General features: G+C 48.7%; 12 protein-coding genes across 13 annotated transcripts; 11 read left to right on the top strand and 1 right to left on the bottom strand.

Moving 5' to 3' along the window:
- Positions 1-212: 212 nt before the first annotated feature.
- FVEG_10736 (hypothetical protein) lies at positions 213-707 on the top strand (the record flags this gene model as incomplete). Its single annotated transcript, XM_018899902.1, has 2 exons — positions 213-579; positions 634-707. 2 exons carry the CDS (start codon positions 213-215, stop codon positions 705-707), a joined length of 441 nt encoding a protein of 146 aa, XP_018758066.1.
- A 587-nt stretch (positions 708-1,294) lies between these two features.
- On the top strand, positions 1,295-1,669 carry FVEG_10737 (hypothetical protein; the record flags this gene model as incomplete). Its single annotated transcript, XM_018899903.1, has 1 exon — positions 1,295-1,669. One exon carries the CDS (start codon positions 1,295-1,297, stop codon positions 1,667-1,669), a length of 375 nt encoding a protein of 124 aa, XP_018758067.1.
- Positions 1,670-1,674: 5 nt separating this feature from the next.
- On the top strand, positions 1,675-2,034 carry FVEG_16876 (hypothetical protein; the record flags this gene model as incomplete). Its single annotated transcript, XM_018906113.1, has 1 exon — positions 1,675-2,034. One exon carries the CDS (start codon positions 1,675-1,677, stop codon positions 2,032-2,034), a length of 360 nt encoding a protein of 119 aa, XP_018758068.1.
- An 80-nt stretch (positions 2,035-2,114) lies between these two features.
- Positions 2,115-4,886, bottom strand: FVEG_10738 (hypothetical protein; the record flags this gene model as incomplete). The annotated part of the gene is made up of 1 exon (XM_018899904.1): positions 2,115-4,886. One exon carries the CDS (start codon positions 4,884-4,886, stop codon positions 2,115-2,117), a length of 2,772 nt encoding a protein of 923 aa, XP_018758069.1.
- A 1,375-nt stretch (positions 4,887-6,261) lies between these two features.
- FVEG_10739 (hypothetical protein) lies at positions 6,262-8,247 on the top strand. Its single transcript, XM_018899905.1, has 5 exons — positions 6,262-6,449; positions 6,505-6,921; positions 6,968-7,162; positions 7,210-7,481; positions 7,529-8,247. Exons 1-5 carry the CDS (start codon positions 6,268-6,270, stop codon positions 8,209-8,211), a joined length of 1,749 nt encoding a protein of 582 aa, XP_018758070.1. The 5' UTR covers positions 6,262-6,267; the 3' UTR covers positions 8,212-8,247.
- A 376-nt stretch (positions 8,248-8,623) lies between these two features.
- On the top strand, positions 8,624-10,395 carry FVEG_10740 (hypothetical protein; the record flags this gene model as incomplete). Its single annotated transcript, XM_018899906.1, has 4 exons — positions 8,624-9,185; positions 9,236-9,274; positions 9,331-9,577; positions 9,627-10,395. The coding sequence occupies 4 exons, from the start codon at positions 8,624-8,626 to the stop codon at positions 10,393-10,395; spliced, it is 1,617 nt and encodes a 538-aa protein (XP_018758071.1).
- Positions 10,396-10,630: 235 nt separating this feature from the next.
- On the top strand, positions 10,631-12,001 carry FVEG_16877 (hypothetical protein; the record flags this gene model as incomplete). The annotated part of the gene is made up of 4 exons (XM_018906114.1): positions 10,631-10,778; positions 10,831-11,033; positions 11,082-11,154; positions 11,204-12,001. The coding sequence occupies 4 exons, from the start codon at positions 10,631-10,633 to the stop codon at positions 11,911-11,913; spliced, it is 1,134 nt and encodes a 377-aa protein (XP_018758072.1). The 3' UTR covers positions 11,914-12,001.
- A 156-nt stretch (positions 12,002-12,157) lies between these two features.
- FVEG_10741 (hypothetical protein) lies at positions 12,158-13,386 on the top strand. Of its 2 annotated transcripts, XM_018899908.1 has the most exons (3): positions 12,158-12,309; positions 12,366-12,629; positions 12,678-13,386. In XM_018899908.1, exons 2-3 carry the CDS (start codon positions 12,380-12,382, stop codon positions 13,109-13,111), a joined length of 684 nt encoding a protein of 227 aa, XP_018758074.1. In that variant the 5' UTR covers positions 12,158-12,309; positions 12,366-12,379; the 3' UTR covers positions 13,112-13,386. The 2 variants fall into 2 exon arrangements, with proteins under 2 accessions (XP_018758074.1, XP_018758073.1); XM_018899907.1 differs by having other exon boundaries at positions 12,158-12,629.
- Positions 13,387-14,118: 732 nt separating this feature from the next.
- Positions 14,119-15,007, top strand: FVEG_10742 (hypothetical protein; the record flags this gene model as incomplete). Its single annotated transcript, XM_018899909.1, has 2 exons — positions 14,119-14,527; positions 14,577-15,007. The coding sequence occupies 2 exons, from the start codon at positions 14,119-14,121 to the stop codon at positions 15,005-15,007; spliced, it is 840 nt and encodes a 279-aa protein (XP_018758075.1).
- A 787-nt stretch (positions 15,008-15,794) lies between these two features.
- On the top strand, positions 15,795-16,844 carry FVEG_10743 (hypothetical protein; the record flags this gene model as incomplete). Its single annotated transcript, XM_018899910.1, has 1 exon — positions 15,795-16,844. One exon carries the CDS (start codon positions 15,795-15,797, stop codon positions 16,842-16,844), a length of 1,050 nt encoding a protein of 349 aa, XP_018758076.1.
- Positions 16,845-17,375: 531 nt separating this feature from the next.
- Positions 17,376-18,605, top strand: FVEG_10744 (hypothetical protein). The gene is made up of 2 exons (XM_018899911.1): positions 17,376-17,827; positions 17,874-18,605. Exons 1-2 carry the CDS (start codon positions 17,479-17,481, stop codon positions 18,494-18,496), a joined length of 972 nt encoding a protein of 323 aa, XP_018758077.1. The 5' UTR covers positions 17,376-17,478; the 3' UTR covers positions 18,497-18,605.
- A 571-nt stretch (positions 18,606-19,176) lies between these two features.
- Positions 19,177-21,877, top strand: FVEG_10745 (hypothetical protein; the record flags this gene model as incomplete). Its single annotated transcript, XM_018899912.1, has 3 exons — positions 19,177-19,751; positions 19,803-20,035; positions 20,082-21,877. 3 exons carry the CDS (start codon positions 19,177-19,179, stop codon positions 21,875-21,877), a joined length of 2,604 nt encoding a protein of 867 aa, XP_018758078.1.
- Positions 21,878-22,518: the final 641 nt, after the last annotated feature.

Below are 22,518 nucleotides of genomic sequence, written 5' to 3'. Positions count from 1 at the left end.
TGAGTACATTTATCTTCACCTACTAATTGTCCGCTCTCACACCAACTTCAGAGTCCCATCCTACCTTACCAAACTTTCGTTTAGCCTTCAAATTTGTAGGATAAGGTGATGCGGTTTTTCGACCATAAATATCATCGATTTGTCATATCTTCTCCCTCAATAAGTCTCACCAACTCATGACTCCACCCACATCCTCCACTATCTACTTCACGATGAGTATCTTTCAAGCACTGCGACGTGCCCTTACTACCAAGGGCCCCCAGCCTCACGGAACCGGTGTGCCATCGGGCCACATACCGGTCCACACCACACGGCCCTTTCGCCACGTCCCAGTGGTAGAGAGGCACTACCGCGGCGACCCACGACGCCGCAAGGAGCAAGACGGTCTACACATAGACAGAGAGGCCAGGGACTTGGACTTGGAGGGAGATCTCCTTGTCATCAAGAGGAGGCAAAAGGGCTTCGGCTACCGGGACAGCAAGGTCCTGGACCAGTTGGAGGCCATGTATGAGGCCTCAAGAGAGTCGCGCTGGGCTCTCAAGAACAAGCTCCACGAGGAGAGGGAACGCAAGAAAGCGGGTATGTTTTCCTGTGTGATTAAAGTATATTCAGAGGTGCTGACACTACTTACAGAAGATCTGGAGCAGGAGCTCCGTTACTATAAGGTATGGGACAAAAGACGGACGGTCTCAGACTATACAACCTAACGTGCCTGGTCATCCCTCTTCAGAAGTCCAGGCACGTCAGTGTGCGTTTTCATATATTTGGAGAGGGGGCTAGTTCTGTGAATATTGACTTTTTCTTTGCTTGCTACGACGCATCATGTTGGGGGGTAGTTAACTTTAACGTGTCGCGGTGATCTCAGTGGCGAGGGCTGTCATAGAGTTCAATTTTATACAGCGAAGCTTATACCGTGGCCAATAAGATATCACGTCCTCTTCAAATGTGCTAACAGCCTAAAGTTTAATCTTACAGGTAGCAATCACCTGCGTAGTTAAATAAATAAGGTTTGTCAAAACACAATTCTGAGAGTCAACTCACCATCGGCAGGACTCAGAGCTAATTGATTGCCTTTGATGCGATTTGAGACATATAAAAGAATGCCTGGTCCCCCTAGAAAGTTTACCAGGTCCTCACCTAGCGGTAATCATACTTAGCCCTCGCCCCCTCGCTTAACCATCCAAATTTATCACATCAACAAGCTCACAATCGCGACCCTACCCGATCATTTGAGCATTTTCAAAGATCTATTGGAATCGGAAGATAATCGCGACTCACTTCAATACTCTTAAACATGGCTATGTCGAAGGCAGTCTCGGAACAAGAGCTTGAGGCGAAGGGAAGACAAGAAGCTCAAGAGAGGCACAGGCGTAAACTTGAAGCTGCAAAGTTCTTGATCAAGCTTGAATGGCCCTTGGACTCCATTGAGGCTGTTGCACAGGCAGCCGGTATCCCATCACCTGATGAGGGTGCTATTTCTGGCCCCTGCTATTTTCTCGAGATCAATGCTATCAATAAGGCCACCATCGAAGCATACCTCAAGACAAATCCGAGCCTTACTGGCTTTTCTCCAACCTTCTCCCATGGAACCCAGCAAGAAAGAGCTTTTCACCTCCCTCACTGCATCCGACATTGGGTATCCAATCAACGCTACCTCATCACCGACTAGAGTACATGCATGTTGAGCCACGCCCCGCGCAGAATGAGTACCCTGTTTGGTACTTCATTTACGGAGGCCTAGTTGATCACAGTGTATTGGCCGAGCTACTGGGTGACAATCTTCGATTCTATACGGCTGTGATTATCGGAGGCAGTTATATAGGAAACTTCAGTCCGGCCAACAATGTTGAAGATCTTATATCCTCGACTTCCATAGCATTACAGGTTGAAACACAAGAACAGGAGGATATGCTACGAGCGTATCAAGGGGATGCCTACGAAGTCGTGCGATGTCCTATTTACGTTATGCGTATGGACTATGGAGAAGAGGTTCCTGGTTTGACATTTCGGCTGATCAAGAAAGCTACGGACTAAACAGGAAAGAAGAGGGAATCCGGGATGCGAGTTGAAAAGAGATTATGTACAGAAAATCACAATCGTGAAAGTGCAAGCCCTTAGGCCTTGGGCTTATAGTCCTCCAGAGCATCCCTAGCAAGAGCAAGGTTCTGAATCACCGCCAATCCGTATTGAGCAACATCATTCGTGGAAATCCAAGGTGCTTCCTCTCCTTGAATTAAACCCTCGTGCTCCGGAATTTCAGTTGTAGTGAAAGTGGCGGTGGGTGCCTTGAATCCATCACTCTCAAAGAACTTTATCCAAGCAAGATTGGCCTTGGTCGTATTGCGCTCTTGGTTCGCAGCATATGCCGTGAGACGCGAGTGGCCCTGGTACAAGTTCAGCTTACCAAAGTCAACACCATAACGAGCCTTCTGCTCAGCAGCTGTGGCCTCAAAGTAGTAACAGTAATCCAGCCAAGCTTGCTTAAAGCCCTCAGGTAGATCATCGCCGAAGTACAGAATCAGCTCAGACACAACTTCGGGGAGACCAAAGACGGCGTTCAGGTGCGAGACTTCGACGTGGCCCTTGTTATCGGGATCGGAGGGAGGTGGGCCAAGGGTCCAGTTCTGAAGGTTGTAGAGACCATTGCCAGTGACGAAACCGTTCTTGAGCTTTGCGATGCTCTTGACTGTGCTGGTAAGCTTGGCCTTGGACTCTTCCCATCGAGGACCGCGGCGCTCCCAATCAATGAGCCATCCGCCAGCAAGCGCACCCCAATCTGTGCCCAAGCTGAAAGCAACGGTCGCATTTGGCGTAGGAACCCAGCCGTCCTTGCGGACCTTTCGCTGGGGATCAAGAACACCGTACGTCTTGTCAGTGTCAAGAAGCTCCTCAAATAGCTCACCAATGCGCTCGTCGCCGCCGGAAAGGTAATAGAAGTATTTTCTGTACTGGGGCTGTGAGATACGGGCTTGCTTTGCGCTATCGCTAAAGTGTTGTACACCGTGTCGCGTTCCAAGACCCTTCCAGTTACCGAGATGGTAAACGTCGACTTCACCAGTGTGACGCGTGAGAGCTTCGGCAAAGCGGTAAATATCTTCGCGGCCTGTGCGCAGGAAGTACTGCCAGAAGAACAGATCAGGAGACAGCTCGGAGTTATCCCATGCGTAACCACCAATGTCATATCGCCACTCGTGACGGTCGGGATCATAAGTGTGCATGAAGTCGCCATAGTCAAGGAAACCGTACCAACGACGATGCTCAACCTCAGACTGATAGAACTTGGCGAGGAAGTTGATGTTGTCCTCGAGCTTCTTGGAGGCAGCGGTTGAAGTGTCGGCGGGAGCCCAATATGTGCCGATAGCTTTGGTCTTCTGGATGTACTCGCTTTCCGGGACGAGGACAGGAGGGTTGTTGATCTGCGTGACGTGCTTCGCCAGTGTCTCCTGCGAAGGAGTCTTGTCAAAGGCAACCAGGTACAGCTCGCTAGTCCGGGCGATACCGTAGGGTGTATCGAAACCAGGCTCCCAATCCTCGTAGGTGATTTCAAGAGCGTCAAGTTGATCGGTGTAGTTCTTCTGACCGAGGCCATCATGGTAAGGACGGAGGTCGAGAGGTTCAGCAGATGGACTGTACAGCCAGATGGTAATGCTTCCAGTGTCCGAGGCGGCGGAAGAGATGTCGAAGCCAGTCGGGAATCGCTTCCAGAAGTCACGAAGACCAACGGCGAGACCTCCAACAGTAGCACCACCAAGGTATGCAAGACCTTCGGCGCGAGTACCTCCAGGGATGGAGACCCAGCTTTGACCAGCCTTGGTTCGCTTCTTGAGGGTGAAGCCGTCGGCTGAGAGCTGGCTCAAACTGTAGTCGTTCCAGGGAGGAATCCAGTGAAGGCGGCTGGAGACGCGAACATCCCAGGTCGAGATATCGGGCAGCTCCTTGCCCTCAAACTGATCAGCCCGAATATTGGCACCAGGGTCTCTGCGAAGACCAGTAATACCCTGAACAGCTTCACTGAGCAGGCCGCCCTCAACACCGGCAATGCGGATGTGACGGTTGTACAGTTCCTCGCCTTCTAAGGGAACGTCAAAGCGGATACCAACAGCAGAGATGAAGTCTTTGTCTGCATCTCCGTCAAAGACTAAGCTGTGGATGATCTTGATCGACTCAGAGCCAGAGTAGAAGTAAAAGCGGAGAACAAAGGGCAACCAAGACTTATGGCCAGACTTGTCGCTTGCCGAATGCTTTCCTCGAACAGTGACTAAAGTTCGTGCAGAGTTCTGGTCGCTGATAGTGACATTGTCAATGCTGCTCTGGAAGCGCAGTGTCTTGAAAGACTTGATTTTGTCCTCGCCTGGGTGAGAGACATCGTTCTGCGACTGAAGCACGAGTCTTCCGTTCTGAGCGATGCGCTTGCCGTTGGTCTCAATCTCCTTGACGATCACAGAGCCCGTCTTGGGGAAGACAGCTGTGACTTTGCCAGTATCGACCTTGATCTTGCTGGAGCTTTTGGTAACAGTGATACCAGCAGAAGTTGTGGAGTTGATGCCCTCTGATGAAGGAACAGCTTTGACGACATATTCGTCAAGAACTTCCTCCGAAGCTCCAATCGCGTGGCCGGTCCACTTTACTGAGCCATCGGCCCAGTATCCAGTGACCCACGATTGGAGGTCAACATCCTGACCAGAAGCACCAGAAGCAGTGAATTTGGTGTCCTTGGGGAAATATTTCGATTGAGGCCAGGGGAGACCAAAAGTAGTTCCCGAAGTAAAGCCAGGCTTTTCACCTAGCCAGTGGACTTTGGCAGACGAAGAAGAGTTGCTAGGAGCAGTCATGGCTTGACCTGCAAAAGCAGCAAGTAGAAATGAGTGGACGGCTTGTCGCAACATGATGATACGACTACCAAATAACAATTATAAAAGAAGTAATTACTTTTGAGAAAGTTGCGTGATTCAGACAGAAATCGCATCTGTTCTTATGTACAATGTCCTTCTGTCTTGACGCCATAGAGAACCACAATGAGAATATGCATGTAATTTCGGGAGATATACCCTGTTCAGGTGCAGCAGCCATATCACGACTTTGCTCCGCTGCACCTCGGGGCTCGGTGGAGATACTCCCGAAAGGGCTCATGACTTTGGATGATCGCGAATACGCGAATGACCTGAACATTGCTGGGCATTGCGCGAACAGTAGGTTAGAGTGGCAGATCGTAGCCGAAATGAGGTTTAGCGAGTCCTGTAATTTCCTAACGGTCTGTGAGACCAGGTTCCCCGCGTTGACGGGCTTGACATACGGTGTTGAGAGGCGGAATAATGACTGTCAAGCGAGTTTGTGTGTTGCGTGATGTAACCTATAATGAGAATATGGTTAGATGGGCCTTTAGATGCCAGAAAGCTTGTGAGGCTTGCACTAGGTGATGAAAAAAATCCAGTAAGGAGGCTGCACAGCTCAGTCTAAACGCATTCAAGTATTTTTGTCAACTGGGACTCAAGGTCCTGGTTTTTCTGCCATCCCTTGTACGGAGTAAAGGTTAGAGGTGTTCGCTGGTTCTTTGCAGTGTTGGGGGTCCTGAATTGGGGGATCAGCCACCAACGCCGAATCACGGAGCAATTCATGCGGAGCATCCAACGCGGGACCAGAGCTTGGTGTCAGCCCGTAATCGCATTCAACGCGATAGCACGTGAGCTTGCTCCATTGCTGTCAGTTTTCGAAGATAAGCCATATCACCTTATGTCCATAAGATCGGTTATCGATAAGCGTAAGCTACGAGCCTAAATCTGTGTGATCAACCCCGTACCATCACCAGTCACAAATCGATACTTTACTCCCTCGATTCCATTAGCATCAGACTTCAAGAATTTTCCAGTAGCTAGACCATTAATACTGTACATAGAAATTTCAATGATCTAACCCATGAAACCGGATCTATCCGAGGTTAGTCCTCGACGCGTTGTCACTCTGAGGCGCGGCAAAGACTTACCCTGCACCTTCGCTACCAAAAAGTCTCGCAGCTCCCAATTCATCAATCGCTACAACACAAGTTTCATAATCACTCCAAACAGAGACAGTGATACCGCATAAAATATCAGTATAATCGTGCCGTTATCATCTTCCATGACAATGTCTCGCTGCGCAGATTACGCGGCTAATACACAGCCTCATCCTGCACGTACGGAGTTCCGTGTCTCACGTGACCCCCCATTCTTCATCCTCGATCTTTGATGGAGAATGCTACGATCATCTTCGCAAAAGCAATGTGAAACGATAATGAGTTCATCAAACAACCGAGACTCGCCACTTCCGTTATTGAAGACGTGTCAGACATGTTTTTCACTAAAGATTCGATGTTCCAAAACCCAGGACTCTGACTCTTGCGATCGATGCTTGAGGCTTGGCAAGACGTGTATCTTCAACCAAGCTAGGCGCCGTCAAAATGTAAATCGCCAAAGGTAAGAACTTCAACTTCATATTTAGAAGAGAAAAGCTCATGACTGGTGTCTATAGAGACAGGATAGATATCAGATCCAAATCTGAGCAATCATCCAAATCACCGACAAGTCCTTATGAAAAGGCATCCTCAAGCAACAAAGTGCAGGACATCTTCAACCAGAGTGCATCATTTGACCCCTTTGAACGCGGACTCATAACCTTTGAAGCTGCTAGAGACTTCCTCGATTGCTACAAGACTCGAATGATCCCATACTTTCCGTTTGTACTCTTTCGAAATGACGTATCGGTTGAGCAGTTGAACTCAGAGCGCCCCCTCGCTTGTCTAGCTGCACTAGCAGCAGCTTCACATACTGATGTGCCCACTCAAAAAGCGCTTGGATATCTATTCAAGCAAATAGTAGCTGCAAAAATGATAGAAGGCGACTTCTGTCAACTTGATCTGCTACAGGGACTCCTCATCAATCTCGCATGGTATGGCTCGACACTATGCTATGAATGTAATAACTAACGATAACAGGGCACACTATCAAGCTAAACCAAAGAGATACATACAGCATCTACATCTCGCTACAAGTATCATAAGCGACCTGCGCCTCGACAAACCTCGTAGGCCGAAGCTATGGAGTGCCGAGGGCGGTAAAGATAAGAACAAGCCAGACTGGGGGCCTGAGGAGATGAGAGCCCTCGCAGGGACGTATTACCTATCTTCAAGGTGAGCCATTTAGCGAACTCACTGTACCTGATGCTGAAGAAATAAAGCTCGTCTATTATTCTTCAGAAAACACGCCAATTCTTCTATACGCCATACATCACTGCTTGCTGTGAGCACCTCGCATCTTGGAATGAGTACCCAACGGATAAATATCTTCCATACATGATTACAGTGCAGACGCTCATAGAAGGAGTTGAAGATCTCGTCAACAACACTGTGTCTACTAACAATGGTCTGCATTTCTTTTCTGGATGTCAAGAGATTTCGCAAAAGTGCACTGAGATCAAGGAAACACTTCCCTTTCCGCTGAGTGAAAGCCGTAAGTCACTTGGAATACTAATAGATAAGTTTCTGACAGTACTATAGCACCGTTGCTTCTTCAGATCCATATCCTGGAACTTCTTCTAAGTCAATCATCGCCAAGAGGGACGTCATTTGGCCTCGACAAGTTCAACAACCAGTTTGAACATGAAAGCTCACTTATAGACTGGCTCTCAGCAAGCATGTCAGCCGCTCGCTCTCTTATCAGCGTAATTCTTGTCATGCCGCAAGGCGAAGAGATGTACATGTCAAACATGGGCTGGATTATGATGAACTGTGGTCTAAACCTTGCTGTTCGACTTGATCTTGTTGCTGCGAGAGGAAGTATATCTGGATCCATGCAACATCTTCGTCGGTTCTTGGATATGCGACATACACTTCGTCAACTGGTCTTGCGGTTCGAGGCGACGCCAGGTCAGAATGCACCAGCAGACCATCCGTTTTATGGTCTTGCGAAGCGCATACGTCGGCTTGAGAATTGGTATCTGTCACAGGCGGAGCATCAAACGCCGGATTCATCAGTTTCCATAAGTCCATCTGTCAACGATCAACCGTTATTGAGCGTCGGTACTGATGCCAGTGGCATATCAGTTGGTGCATCAATGCCGTTCATAGCCGGGCCATGGCCAATGAGCTCGGACTGGTATCAAAACCCTGACCTCGACATCGGCACTTTCCTCTTTGCAGATCCTGTTGAGTTTCCCATCAACTTAGGCTATGGTACTTAGATATTTCCTTTTTAATAGACATACTTTGATTACGAGTTTTTTGGTGCTGGGTTCTGATCATCAATGTGCCGTACGGAGTGAGATACGGACTAACGGTTGTAGTAAGCTCGCGGCATACGGAGTAAGTCGGACTAAGGGGCTGAGTGGAGCCTCTGGAGGTGTACATCCCCAGCTAAACACCACAAGACAAGTGAATTGAGACAGAAAACTATGTCTAAGGATTCACCTTCATTTATCATCTCATCTAAGCCTCATTAGAGATGCCGTAATGTAGAATTTAGTCTGATGCAGGGTGCTTCGCGCCCAGGTATAAGAAGGGCGTCTCGGCGCATTCTACTCTACACATTCAGCAACAACTTTCTGGTTCATCGACCCCAACAACATCTCACCAAACAGTTAAAACAAGTCAACAATGCGCGCACTTACCATAAGCTTTCTCTTGAGTGCCCTCAGTCGCGGCACTCTCGCCAAAGATGACTGTATCAACAACGACATTCCCTTCCAGGCATGCGCTCCCACCGGTGCCTACTATCCTCCGCCCACTATCGATAAATCCTCCGAACCTTTCAAGAGGCTTACCTCTCAGTTCACCAAGACCTTTGACGACCTCATCAAGAACAGTGGCAGTGATAAATACGGGCCAATTGCGCCCAACACAACGTCCTTTTCTGTGGTCATTTTCGGTGGTGCTGAGTCCCTTCGAGATGACCCCATCTTCTTCGAGTATCATTACACATCCCCTGAAGATCTAGCCTCGAACCCAAACCTCACTTCGGACACCAGATTTCCAGTTGGTGATGTGAGCATGGTTTTCACTGTTTATGCTTGGCTCGTCAAGATGGGCGAACAGTGGGAGACGCCTATCACTAAATATCTGCCTGAACTGGCTAAATTCAAAGGCCCACTTACGGGGAACTGGGAGGACATTACTATTGGTGCTTTGGCAGGCCAAATGTCAGGCCTCAGTCGAGAGTGTATGTTATCACTCGAAGTCATGCAGTGCTTGAGCTAACAAGTGATATAGCTGGAGCATGTGTTGTTGGCAGGGCTTGTGACTGGAAGGGTAAGTTAAACCCTACATAAACCATCTGAATCCGCTCATATTGATGTGAAATACAGCTTTCCGAAGGGCCTTCGCGAAGAAGGCGCCATACTTCCTCCCGGATACGACCCCAGTTGTCTCTTACGCGGCTTTTCAGCTCTTGGTCTTTGCTATGCAACGAAGTGATGGCGGTAACTGGCCCTCAATTCTGGACAAGACTATTCTGTGCCCTCTTAATATGACCGACAGTGGAGTTTTGGGCCATGGTGTCGAAGATGTCTTTGCCATGAACAGTCTTAACACTTCAGCGATCGGAGAACCCGGGTATGTTGATCCGCGAGAAGGAAGACCTCATAGCTAATAAATTACTCAGTGCCTTGTCGTTCGTTGGTTCCGCCAAAGATCTCGCACGCGCTGGACACTCCATTCTCGCCTCAGACCTCATTTCCCCTGCTGTTACCCGTCGCTGGCTTCACCCCAATGTCGACACTTCCAATCTTCGCAACGGCGTAGGCCGACCTTGGGAAGTTTACCGTGCGGGCAACGCCATCTCACCCATCCTCAATGCCTTGACGAAGAGCGGAACTATTGGAAAATACGCGAGCTACTTTGGACTTACCACCGACTTCAATGCCGGTTTCGCTATTCTGGCGCATGACGACAGTGTCGAGGACCGGAAGCTTGACCTGAACGTGCACGCCGATATCGTGAGTGAAATTCTCGGGTATCTGCAAGTCATTGCCGCCAAAGAACTTGAGGCGCGCTATGCTGGATCATATTCTGGCAAAAGTACTGAGGCGACATTTAACACGACTGACAATGGCCGGGGTCTTGAGGTTCAGAAGCTTGCGATTGGCGGGATGAACATCAAGAAGCAGATCGCCCAGAAACTCGACATTAAAGCTGACCATCTCGACTTCAGGATCTACCCAACCAATGTTCAAGATGGAAGCCGACACCAGTTCATTGCCGTCTTCCAGGACAAGAATGCTCCTATTGACATGGGCACCCCGACATGCATCACTTGGCAGGAAATTGGTGCTGATGCAGAGATCAGCTTCGTTTTCACGTTGGGTCGGAATGGCGAGGTTACTGGAGTAGAGGTTCCCCAGCTTCACGCTAAGATGGAGAAGGCCGCATAAACCGGTAATTTGACAGTGGTTCTCCATTGGGGAGCAATAGGATCACCATTGATTGCCCATAGGGATAGCTCGATGAAACATTAAGGGACTCGCCATTTTTATAGCGGGGCTGCTGCCTAGAGTGAACACCGTGAATGTCAGCAAATGCGTGCAACCTCAGGTTAAATAAATAAGCACTATATTCTCTGACCGATATTTGATTGCCATCGTGAGGATTGATTCGAAGTTTGCGAAAATGGCTTCTTCGGCGCCGAAAGTCGCGCCACCTGAGCGTCGCGATCCTCTTGACGTTATTGATAAACAGGCAGATAAGCTCGTGGCACTTATCGAGAAGAGCAAGCACTTCATTGTTTTCACAGGCGCAGGCGTCTCGACTTCCGCTGGCAAGTCGATCGATAGATTTTTCCTGTGTAGCCCATTCGCTGATAGGTATAGGTATCCCCGACTTTCGTGGGCCAGAAGGTGCTTGGACACTGAGAGCTCAAGGGCGAGCTCGTACTGGAAAGGCCACAAGCACGCTTCAGGCCATCCCGACACCGACGCATATGGCCTTGGTGGAGCTACAGAATCAAGGAGTTTTGAAGTATCTTGTTAGTCAGAATTGTGACGGATTGCATCGAAGGAGTGGCATCCTGCGGGTAAGGACTTGCCTGTAGACTCTTGACCGTCCTGACTGATCATCGCAGGATCGCATTTCGGAACTCCACGGTAACAGCAACCGAGAGTGCTGTAAAGACTGCGGCAAAGAGTATATACGAGGTAAGAACTTTATATCAAGGAGGATTACTTTTATGCTGAAACATTAAAGACTTCCGAGCTGTCGCAAGCTATGAAAAGTCGGTGCATGACCATCGGACAGGCCGCAAGTGCACTGCATGTGGAGGGAATCTTCTTGACACCATCATCAACTTTGGTGAATTCTTACCAGAGGAATCTCTCAAACTCGCCCGAAGTCATGCCAAAAGGGCTGATCTTTGCATTGCACTTGGATCATCCCTCAGCGTTCCTCCAGCGAGTGGTATCCCCGAGACATGCGGGAAGAGTAAAAAAAGTAAGCTCATCATCTGCAACCTACAAGAGACTTTCATGGAAGGTCTAGCAGAAATGCATGTTTGGGCTGAGTCGGATGTTTTGATGACGAGAGTGATGGATAGGCTTGGATACACCATCCCGAGTTTTATCTTGAAGCGCCGGCTTGCAATCAAGATTGAGAGAGATGCACACGGTCGTCAGGTCATTGTATTGGCTGGCGTCGACGATGACGGTACGCCAGTTACATACCTGCAGTCTGTCAAACTCGAGGACAGCAGACGTATAGTAAGATCTGAGCCATTTTCATTCGTCTTCCGAGAAGGTCTTAGTACCGGAGCCGAAGTCAAGTTTGCACTTGACTTCATGGGACATTACAACGAACCTAATGTCGTTCTTGACTACAGTGTTCCCGAGGAAGAAGGCTCAGAGACAGTGTATGATCTTTCCTATGATCCAAGTACGGGTGAATGGGTGATCATGCGATGACAAGAGTATTCTGCACTCCACAAGGTCGTTAACGCTGCATCTAAGCATAATTTAGACTGCAATCAAACTTTACGTGATTCTTTCAACCAACAACCAACAACCAACAGCAGGTTACATGAATTTAGTGGCTAGACTAGGATGTAGCCCCTGTATTTTACCTGCAACCGACTTGGCATATCCACAATGCATACAAAAGACCTCGGGCCATTAATTCACGATTTTCATTTAAGGGATAGCTTTCCACCACCCAGACAATCAATATTGTGCTAAAAAATCGCGAATTCTCTTCTTCTTTCTTCAACTTGACTGCGTCACTCTTTTCGTCACAAATTCTTTTCCCCTCCCAATATTCGCTATGATTGCCTGTAAACTCTTCATCACTTTGGGAGTCTCCTTGTCCGTCAATGCTTTCAATCTCTATGAGCCTGGGACTGACAAGGATGTGACAAAAGCCTGCGATAAGGCCATGTCAGCGGATATCGATTGCGACAGAGAGGTCATTAGCTTTCTCAACGGAGGCTGGTACGGCTCTCTTGAGAGTGAAGAATTGACCGATGCGGTTTGCACCAAAGCCTGCTCTCAGTCACTCCAGGACTGGATCGCCAATGTCTCCAAGGATTGTGAGGATGAAGCTAAAGCCCAAGCTGTTGGTCGTATCTGGACAGGCTGGAATGCGACTTGTCTGAAAGACACTAAGACAGGACGATACTGCAATGGTTAGTAGCTAATGGACTTGAGCAGAGGAAATACTGACTGCATCCAAGACATCATTGCAGATTTCACTGATGTCGGGGATGACGAAGAACTCCGGCATGATGAGCTTTGCCATCCTTGTTATGTAAAGCGGCTCGAGATGTACAAACCTACCCCGTACGCCCTCAACATCAAATGGCACGAAGAGCAGCTTGAGCTCGTGCACAAGAAGTGCGGTAGCTCAACATCCACCGAGACTGCCGTGCCCACTTCAAGCAAGAGTGAAACATCAGAGGCTGCGACTACAGCAGAGGCCTCGAGGGCTTCTCAAACGACCAACAGCGAGGAAGAGTCTCTATCGTCCACTGTGACCCCAGTACAGACCATGTCATCTGAGGCTACTACATCATCTACACCCAATGCAGCTGCTAAGGCTGGACAGGGAGAGCTGTTCGGATCTCGGGTTCTGATGGCTCTTTTGTCGATGAACCTCTTCTTCATGTAGGGGGATGCTTGATGTCTATTGGGTTCATTGGAACGATGCTGTCAGAGACAAATACATGATCATCCGTAGCCATTTTTTCCCAACTTAAATATCTATCCTTACCAACACTTCAAGTGTAACCTTTACTCAGCGTTTTGTCTCAAATCGGGGAATCTTTTTGACCATTTACAGGGAAGGGAAGTGGTGGCCAAAATAATTACCTAGAGTACCCTCGTATAAACAATTTTTGAGCGATCAACCTTTTACTCCAAGTGAAATGTAATGTCAAGCGGCAAGCATCCGAACTGGACCCTGCATTGTTTCTCCACCATTATCTACAACATCGATACGTCAAGTTCTATTCCCCTGGTATATTGCAAAAACGGGCACACTATATGCCAAAACGGATACAGGCAAGACAGAAGAGAACTGAATATTCATATCAGGAGGCTTCTTTCCCTGGCCCATGTAACGCTGTGTTGGTTGATTGTGGTGTTGGTTGTTGGTTTGTATCAAGCGTGATTTCCGAGTCCCACAACTCCACAGGCTAGTCAGGCTCTGTTGACTCACTTGCCGTATCGATGAGCTTACCTCGGCTCTTGACTGAAAGGATTTCCTGTGCCTACCGGGTGGAACAATGGATGTTGCTGCATATAGCGGGTTTGAGGACTAGTCTTGGTTACTCTTGGGCATAGAATAAAGCGACACCTGCAGATGCTTCACGGCACCTGCTATGACTAAAGGGCCATGAACGATTCTCGACAGGGATGTGAATGGCCAATCGTTGGCATTCGGTCCCTTGCAGCCCGTGTTGAGCCGTCTTGGCGACCTTCACACATGAAAAAGGCCCGTTTGGTTCCATCATTATGGAGTACTGATGATTTATCTGACAATCACAACCATGTTGGCCCCAGTTACGAAGGCCTATGCTCGAGGCTTACCTTTATAAATTATCCTCAAGAACCCACTACCTTCGCTGCTGACAGTGCGTCAATCGCGTCTCGATATTCGTCCCACCAGTATCCAAGATGGCCATGAACAAACTTGTTGTCGGGCTTGGGCTCTTCATGAGGGCCAGCGCACTACAGATGATGAAGCCAAAAGACGTTGATAGTCTTAAACCTTCTGTCAGCAAAGCCTGCAAGCAGGTATTGACAGCCGAAGTCGATTGCGACGAATACATTAGGGACTTAACCGACCCGCATTCATTTCGAGGCGAAACAGACGAAGATATGGAGATGGCCCCCACGATCTGCAATAAACAATGTTCCGACTCCTTCCAATCATGGTATCAAGAGCTCATCAGGGAATGTGCCGGGGAAGATGTCGGGTCCGAATATTACCCACCCAACCTTTTCATATACAGCGGTAATGTCACGTCGAGTAGCTGGAATCAGACATGTGCAAAGGATCCGAAAACGGGTCGATTCTGTGGCGGTTGGTGATCCTTTCCCCAAATGAAGACTGTTTGACTGACTTTCTCTAGAAATCTTGGACGAATTCCCCGAACTTGAGGATGATGAGGAGATGCCCCTCGAGGAGCTCTGCCATCCCTGTTACGTCCAGCTAATTGACATGAGGTCGAATTCCTGGGCGTGGCCAACGCCGACGAATCCAGCAGGTGACTATTGGAACAAGCAACTCAAGCTGGTCAAAGAGAAGTGCAACGCCTCGGGAGGGTTGAAGGAAGATTCCTCGTTTCAGGAGGAAACAATCTCAGTTACTTCTCATAAGACTGCCGGCGTAGGCGGATCAGGTGTGAGTACTATGCCGACAGCAAGTACTTCGTCCACAGCGACTGCAGTCACTGAAAGTGCTGCTCGAGAGAGTAACGCAGGAGAGGCTATGGCAAGCAAGCAAATCTACAGCTATTGGTACGCACTTCTCATGCTGGGTATGGTTGTGCTTCCTTTGTAAGGTTGAGTAAATCCTCCCGTATTTTAATGTCCACTCGGATAAATACGACCGCCAGAGAATTACTGAGTCTCCCTTACTTGTCTCGGGTTGTTGATTCACGCATTTCAACGCTTTTGCTTACATAGGCGAGTAACATGTATATTTTACATCCTTTGCATTCACAGATCGTCAACTCCAGATCCCACTTCCCCATCCTATTCGCTGAAGCATCGGAGAAGAGAAGCCGGGGTTTTCTTTTTAATCAATGCACTTTCGCGATACTGCTATATTCTCGCTGCAATCACCGTTTCAGCCAATTATATAACTAGTGTGGCTCGCTCAATTCTTCATAACCTCTCTCGTTCATTTTCTTCTAATTTATTGCTCTGCACCTTCAAACACTTGGATCCGCGAACTGTAAGCTGTAACAGTCAGGGTACGTTTCTTTCAGCCACGACCCTTGCGCACTACTAACCGGAGCTGTTTTCCGTATCCCTGAGGGTCTCTGCTCTTTTTTGGATGGTGTCCAGTGGGAGTCGCTGATACGAGGCCCATGAGCGCTGCGCCCCACTGCGAATATGCATGTTGGTTCACTCCCTGCAAACTAACTGCTCAAAATCCATCGAAATAAAATGCTCTGCACCCTTGTTTATCCAGTCTTCCCCTCTTTGCTCTTCCTACTCATCTTGTAAATTTCGCTCAGCAATCTCAAGTTGAACTTGGAGCCTACAACAACCCCACAACTCCAGTAACATATGTCTACACGAAATACTGATAATCCTTTCAACCACTTCATTCTATTCATGTCATGATGGCCTCAGTTGTGTGGGATGCAGCAAATGTGCTGCAGGTTTACCACCATCGTAGATGCATCGGTATCACCACAAAAAACACACGTTGTTCATTGACAATCAAGGAACCACGCCTCTCGGCAATTGCTCCGTTACTCGGCCGGATGTCGCGAAACTCTCCGGAATTAGTTACTGAACAAACTCTGTTCCAACTAGCTGATTTATGCCTCTGTAAGACATACCATGCAGCCCACGTATACAAATTCGTGGGACTTTGGACAAGCGTGATAAAAGAGGTAGTATCCGTAGAGCAACGGAAGCTTACTTTGCAAAACGAAATCACGACATTGTCTCATCAGACATTGAATCTACAACGGCTCGTTTCAAACCTCCAGGCGGACCTTGTCGCGGAAAGGCGAGCAAATGCGAAGGCACAGAAACAGTTCAAGCAGGACGCTAAAGGGTTGCAAGAAGAGATCATAAATCTCGAACAAGATCTCCAAGTAAGCGAGGATCGAAACAATGTTGGGGAAGCCAAATTATCAGCCACAAGAAAAAACTTCGAAAAGCTTCAGGGTCAGGCATTCAACGACTTGCTCGCTCGCAACAGACTAGAAACAGAGAACAAATCTTTGAAAGCAGAGATCGTGGATACACAGAAGAAGCTTGATGATTATTTGTCGATCAAAGAGCAGAACCATGATCTTGGTAATCAACTCAAATCCTTTGAACATAAAATTAAAGAGTACTTGGCCATCGTGGAAGATACAGCAAACAAAGCCCATGCGAGCGAAGAGAAAGTCGCAGCTGAACGTGCTGCAAAAGAGGCCATGGAGAACCGCTACAAGGCTCAGATTACAGAACAAGAGGCTGAAATCACAGGACTCAAGAGTCACAGGGAGAAATTGGAACACTCAGTTGCTCGACTTCAAGCAAGTGTTAAGACGTGTTGGTGGCATAGGTTCCGGGCGTGGAAGGACCGATTTCGAAAGAGGGACAGATCAGGGTCTTGGGTAAGTATTACGGGTGAATCGGCCGAGGATATCACTCTTAGAACATACAGTTGATGTATACATAAGGTAGAACAAGTCTTTGAGGTCAATCTTCCGGAGACTACAGTTCTTCAACCGGTCTTAAGAATCGGTCTTGCAATATGATGTTTACACAAGAGTGGTGTCTAAATTTCTGCAAGGTGGCTCAGTAGAGTATACATGGAGGATTAGGAATATTTACCGCCAATGACTAAGATCACAAACCTCTTCCATCCCTCCGCATCATGATCCAGGGAATCCGCAATTATAAAATAGACTTAAATAGAACCCTCCCTTCTATTGGGGCGCCTTGCAACATCTCCACCCCCAATTGGAAAGCGGACCTTAAACTCCCGAGGTTTTGCTGGAGAATAAACCTTGCGGGACGGGCCTCCACTGACACGATTGGACCGCATCGACATCCCGGTCATCGATCGGCAACCCCAGATCCCAACCTCGGCGAGCCATCCGGAATGAGAAGTCATCTGGTCTTGAAATCAATGCACTTGCACGATATGGGAAGGTTCCCCAGGTTTTACGAGCTTCTGATAGTATACGCGGATAGCTGGTGGTATTGCAACGAGGCCTTTATAGGCGACAAGTGTATAAAGGTTCCATTGAAGCCCTTGATCTTGGAAATCCAGTAAGGTCAGCTATCTCAGTGGCAATCATGGTTTCTTGGAATAGCATCTTCACTTTGGCCCTTGGGCTTATCGGCTCAGCTCGTGCTTATACCAACCCCATCAGAAACCCTGGTGGTGGTGATCCCCAGATCACATACACTGGAGGATACTACTACCTCATCTCTACAGAGTGGACAAACCTCCAGCTCTCCCGAGCTACCACTATTGAGGGCCTCAAGACTGCCACTCCCAAGGTCATCTACACCGACTCTGACCCTTCGCGCTCGTCAAACGTCTGGGCTCCTGAGCTTCACTATCTCGGCGGAAAGTGGTACATCTACTATACTGCTGGAAAGTCCGAAGATCTCACTGGCCAGCGCTCACACGTTATCAAAGGTAGGTGTTCCGTATTCTCTGAATGACATGTAGCTAATTGAAACAGGTGGTGCTTCTCCCTGGGATAGCTGGTCCTATGGAGCCAAGCTTTCTGATGACTGGGGTATTGACGGCACTATTCTTCGTACCAACCAATTCGGCAACTACTTCGTCTACTCTTGCATGACTGGTGTGCAATACCAGTCAACATGCATCCGTAAACTGGGCTCCGACTTCTTGTCCGTCGGTGCTCTAAGCATCATCTCCCAACCCGACCAAAGCTGGGAAAAGAGCGGAACTCCCGTGCAAGAGGGCCCCAACGCCCTGTACTTCGGCGGAAAGACCTACATCTCCTACTCAGCCAACTACTGCTGGACCCCAGACTACTGTGTCGCTCTGCTCGAGTGGGACGGAAAGACTGATCCGGCCAAGGCCTCGGCGTGGAAGAAGTCCAACGGTTGTGTTCTCAAGAGCGCGAATGGAAGTTATGGAACTGGTCATAACAGTTTCTTCCAGAGCCCTGACGGAAAGCAGACGTTTATCACTTTCCATGCTACTTCTAACAAGAATGGTGCTTGTGACGATACGAGATATGCGATGACGCAGCCGCTGACTGCCAATGCTGATGGCACACCGAACTTTGGGGCTGTTCAGCCTTTCTCCCACCAATTTGCTGAGCCTTCTCGCTAAGTATCTTTGGAGACCTGTTTCTATCTGCTCTTCTCGATCCGGACTGCGCCATAGCTGCTGGGTAGTCGACCCTGAGGTCCTAGTCAGGCAACCGGCAAGACAAGAATCCAAGAATTACTATTTTCATTCTATATACATGTGACGATACTAGATAAGTGATGACGCGTCTTGACTCAATGTCTCAGTAGTCATGCGCCAGGGCGACCTCCATTCGGCATCGGGGAGAGAAACGCTGCCTAGCCTGTAGGGCGGCTTAGTCCAGCAATTATGCTTAAATAGCCATGGCGGCTGTGCATGCTGGCGCAAGCGAGACATGTCATGAGACTAAATTTATTGAGGGCCTGGACATGCATTGAGCCAACATCCGTTTTAAAACGGACGTCGCACAACAAGGCATCAGTGACAGTTTCCGTCGTCTTTTTCCGACGTGGCTTGAGCTGAAAACAATAGCGCGAAGCTTACTGGAGTTTAAATATGATCTTCCAATCAGCAGAGAATGACTGGCTGAGGCCGAGCATGAAAACAGTCTAGACTCCAGCTTTTACTGCCTCTGCGGCGTTTCCGTCAGAGCAACATGATTTAATAATAGCGCTATGTCCTCAGCAGGTCTTTCGCATCTGCTTTCCAATTTCTTCTGCATGATCCAGTAACTCAGTGCCCTTCATGCGATATCCTTCAAGATGGACGTGAACTACACCGCTATCACAGACTACTACATGATCAGATGTTTCAGCGGAGGAAACTTTTACGTCTGCAAGAAACCTTCGACTAACTTAGAGTTTGTCGGATGCTGCGACTCGGATCCATGCGCCGACGGGTCTGGAACCTGCCCGCAAACAGACCTACGACCGATGAGCTACAGCCCGGGGCGAACAGCGTACAAATTCGGCCTTGAATGCGGCGCTCTTCACAATGCGTCTTTTTATCGATGCGATTTGTCAATGCCGCATTTTTTGGGTTGCTGTGGTGTTGATCCGTGCTCAAAGGGATGTCCGCAGAACCAGTTAATCCCGGCGCAATTACCGGCGCTAGAAGGATGGCGAAAATTGTTTCTTGAGCCGTATCGTGTGCAGAATGAAACGGCTCCGGATTCGAGGCCTGGAGTGGAAGTGAATAGTACTTTTGAGGCACCTGATTTTTCGAATATTGATTGGGATCGTGGAAAGCATGGAGTTGGATATGCGACTGTCATAGGAATCTGTGCGGGTTTCCTTGGTTCAAGTCTGCTCGTTCTGGGACTTGTGCGGCATTATTGGTACAGTCGATTGACAAATATTTGGTGGAAACCTTACTAATAATTGTTCAGGCCGTCTTCAACCTCGCCAAAGCATGAACAAACGGATACGGCGCATACACCGTTTCTAGCCCACGACTCGAGAGACAGTGTTGCATATTCGCAGATGCAAGAGACGATACCTCATACGAGAATACGAGATAACTGGCATGGCGGCCCGAAGACGTTACAGCATTGGGACGCACCAACAGTGTTTGGTTGGATTTTCAGCGTTCTTCTCACATTCACGCCCCTCTGCTTCATTGGTGAGACATGTCCCTTAATCTCAAGGGATAAACTAACCAGGAAAAGCTCTCGCTATCACGGCGATCCGTCTTGATAACCAGCCTCATTCTGACTACGGCAAAAAGGTCTTAGAACTAACGGTACTCAGTCCATCGTTGTACCCCATCTTGTTTGCCGCCTTGGTCGGACGGTTTTATCGGGTATTCGGCAGATGGTGCCTTGAAAGCCGCGGCGGTGTGAACCTACCTGTTTTAGAGCAGTTGATCGGCAGCCAGAACTTGGCTACCGCCATTGAGCGAATTTTCGTAATACGGACAAATGCCGTTGTTGGTCTTATAATCCTTACTTCATGGCTTCTCTCGCCTTTGGGTGGACAGAGCTCGTCGAGACTGCTCCAAGATGCAAAGTTCGACTTGGTATCGAATGGAACGGTCTACTACGCTGATCCGGCATATCAAGTGTCCCACTCGAGATGGATTGATTACCGACATAGTGTTGGCGCAACGTACGCTGCGAGTTTACTGTCGTCTTCGAAGCAGAAAGCATCGCCGAGGGATATCTGGGGGTTGCCGAAAATTCCCCAGTTGTCACAGGAAAGACTTGATGATGGCTCATACGATCTCTATGATGTGAACAAATCCGACTTGGTCTCGGGAAAGGCCTCTTATGCTTCATTGCTGGGTATCAAGATTCAAGGCCTCGTCAGACCCAACGAGCCTACCAAGTTCAACTTTACGATACCAACCTCATATTTCCACGTCGGTTGCGATTTCATCGACAGCTTCGACCCGTTACGAGGAAAGTTAACGAAGAATCAAACAAATATCGTCGATCTGTTCTACAAATACCCCAGCTTCTCTGCCTTCAACATCCTCCCTCAGTCTTGGTTCAACGCTGAAGGTGAAGAGGATGACATTAACTCACCATATCAATTCATATACGTCAAGCAGATGCGCGGCTCTCAACTTTACGTCGTAAAGTGTGCCACTCACGAAGTCAAGGTCGAAACAACCATTCACTGCGGACCAGGAGACCCAGCGACGACTTGCGAAGCACGACAGCAACGGCGGCTTTCTACTGAAAACCAGACTGGAAGTTCTCTGTTCCCCCCTTCGATCACGCGAAGCGATCTACGGCTCAAAGAGATGAGTTATGCTCTGTTTGCTTGGGCGCAGGCGTCCGGTGACAAGGACGGAGTTCAGCCGTCGCCATCGGAGATGTACCTGATGAAAGATGAAAATCCGTATGAATTTACCAGTCAATTGCCGTGGACCAAAGAGGATCTCGCCAAGTTCCCATATGTGTTTTCCAGACGAATGACGACCGCTTTTAACACATATTGGGACGCCGGATTAAATCCTGGAGGTCATACCAACGTCTCATACGGCACGATCCCATCACATAACATGAACGGTCTGGAGACGGGTCAGACCTACAAAGACCCCTTCATGAACACCACCATGGGCACAAGAATAACCACGATTGATGTTTACAGCGCGCAACGCGTTTGGGTCAGTCTGTTGCTATTCACAACAATGGTGCTGCAAATTCTTGCCATTTGCGGCTTCGTTATCGAGATTCTGATCCAAGGCCCGGACGTTCTCGGTTTCGCTAGCACTCTAACCAGAGACAATCCATTTGTGCCGCTTCCGGCAGGTGGATCACATCTCGACGGACCTGAGCGAGCAAGATGCTTAAAGAATATGAGGCTTGAGCTCGTGGATGTGCGCCCTGAAGATGAAACTGGGTATTTAGCCGTGAGGGCAGTGTCAGCGGCGAAAGGGCAGGATACGAGCATGATTGAAGGGAGCGTAAAATCGAGAAAGTGGGTGCACTTGAATAGGAGGAGGCTGTACGAATAAAGGGACTAGCCTCGATAGAGCAGCTCCAAGTGCCGGGGCCGAGATATGATAGCCACAGTAAACAGGGATCGTCCAGGTCCCTGATAAACTAAACAAATTTACCCTGTCAAGGCCAGCATCAGATCTCGCTGGGTCACGCTTCAAGCTTCTCAGAAAAGCGGTGCACATGCCCTCGACAGCGGTTCCGATAGGACACGGGTGATACCGAGCGTTATTTACGGAGTGGGCACCCGCCCTTGAACGCTGACTTGACTCTAGACGGCCCTGAAGGCGCCCTAGCTTAGAGGGAAAAAGGCTTGAATCACATCATGCCCCGGGCGTTGTGATGGGAAAAGGCTTAGCTCTTCACTAGTGACGCGTCTGAGAGATGCCATACGCTAACGCCGTACGACGCATCCAATAAATCTACCGAAACAGCCCGCGGGCCCCGCCTCGTTTGCAGGGATTTCTCATTGTATCGGAGCGTGAAAGCTTCGAGACTCTGCTCCTTCAGGCCTAAGCGTTGCCGGTTTTCCCGTCTGTTTGGGACCAACAGAAATACGAGAATAAATGTAATTTGGCTACCTCGTAAGAAAACACTAAAAAAGCCGGTTGGGCTGAACTTACATCTCCTTTTTTTATTCCCTCTCCCCCTCCCTCCC

The sequence above is a fragment of the Fusarium verticillioides genome, chromosome 11 (genome assembly GCF_000149555.1).
Source record: "Fusarium verticillioides 7600 chromosome 11, whole genome shotgun sequence".
Taxonomy (NCBI): Eukaryota; Fungi; Ascomycota; class Sordariomycetes; order Hypocreales; family Nectriaceae; genus Fusarium; species Fusarium verticillioides.
This window is presented reverse-complemented; position numbering and strand designations above follow the sequence as displayed.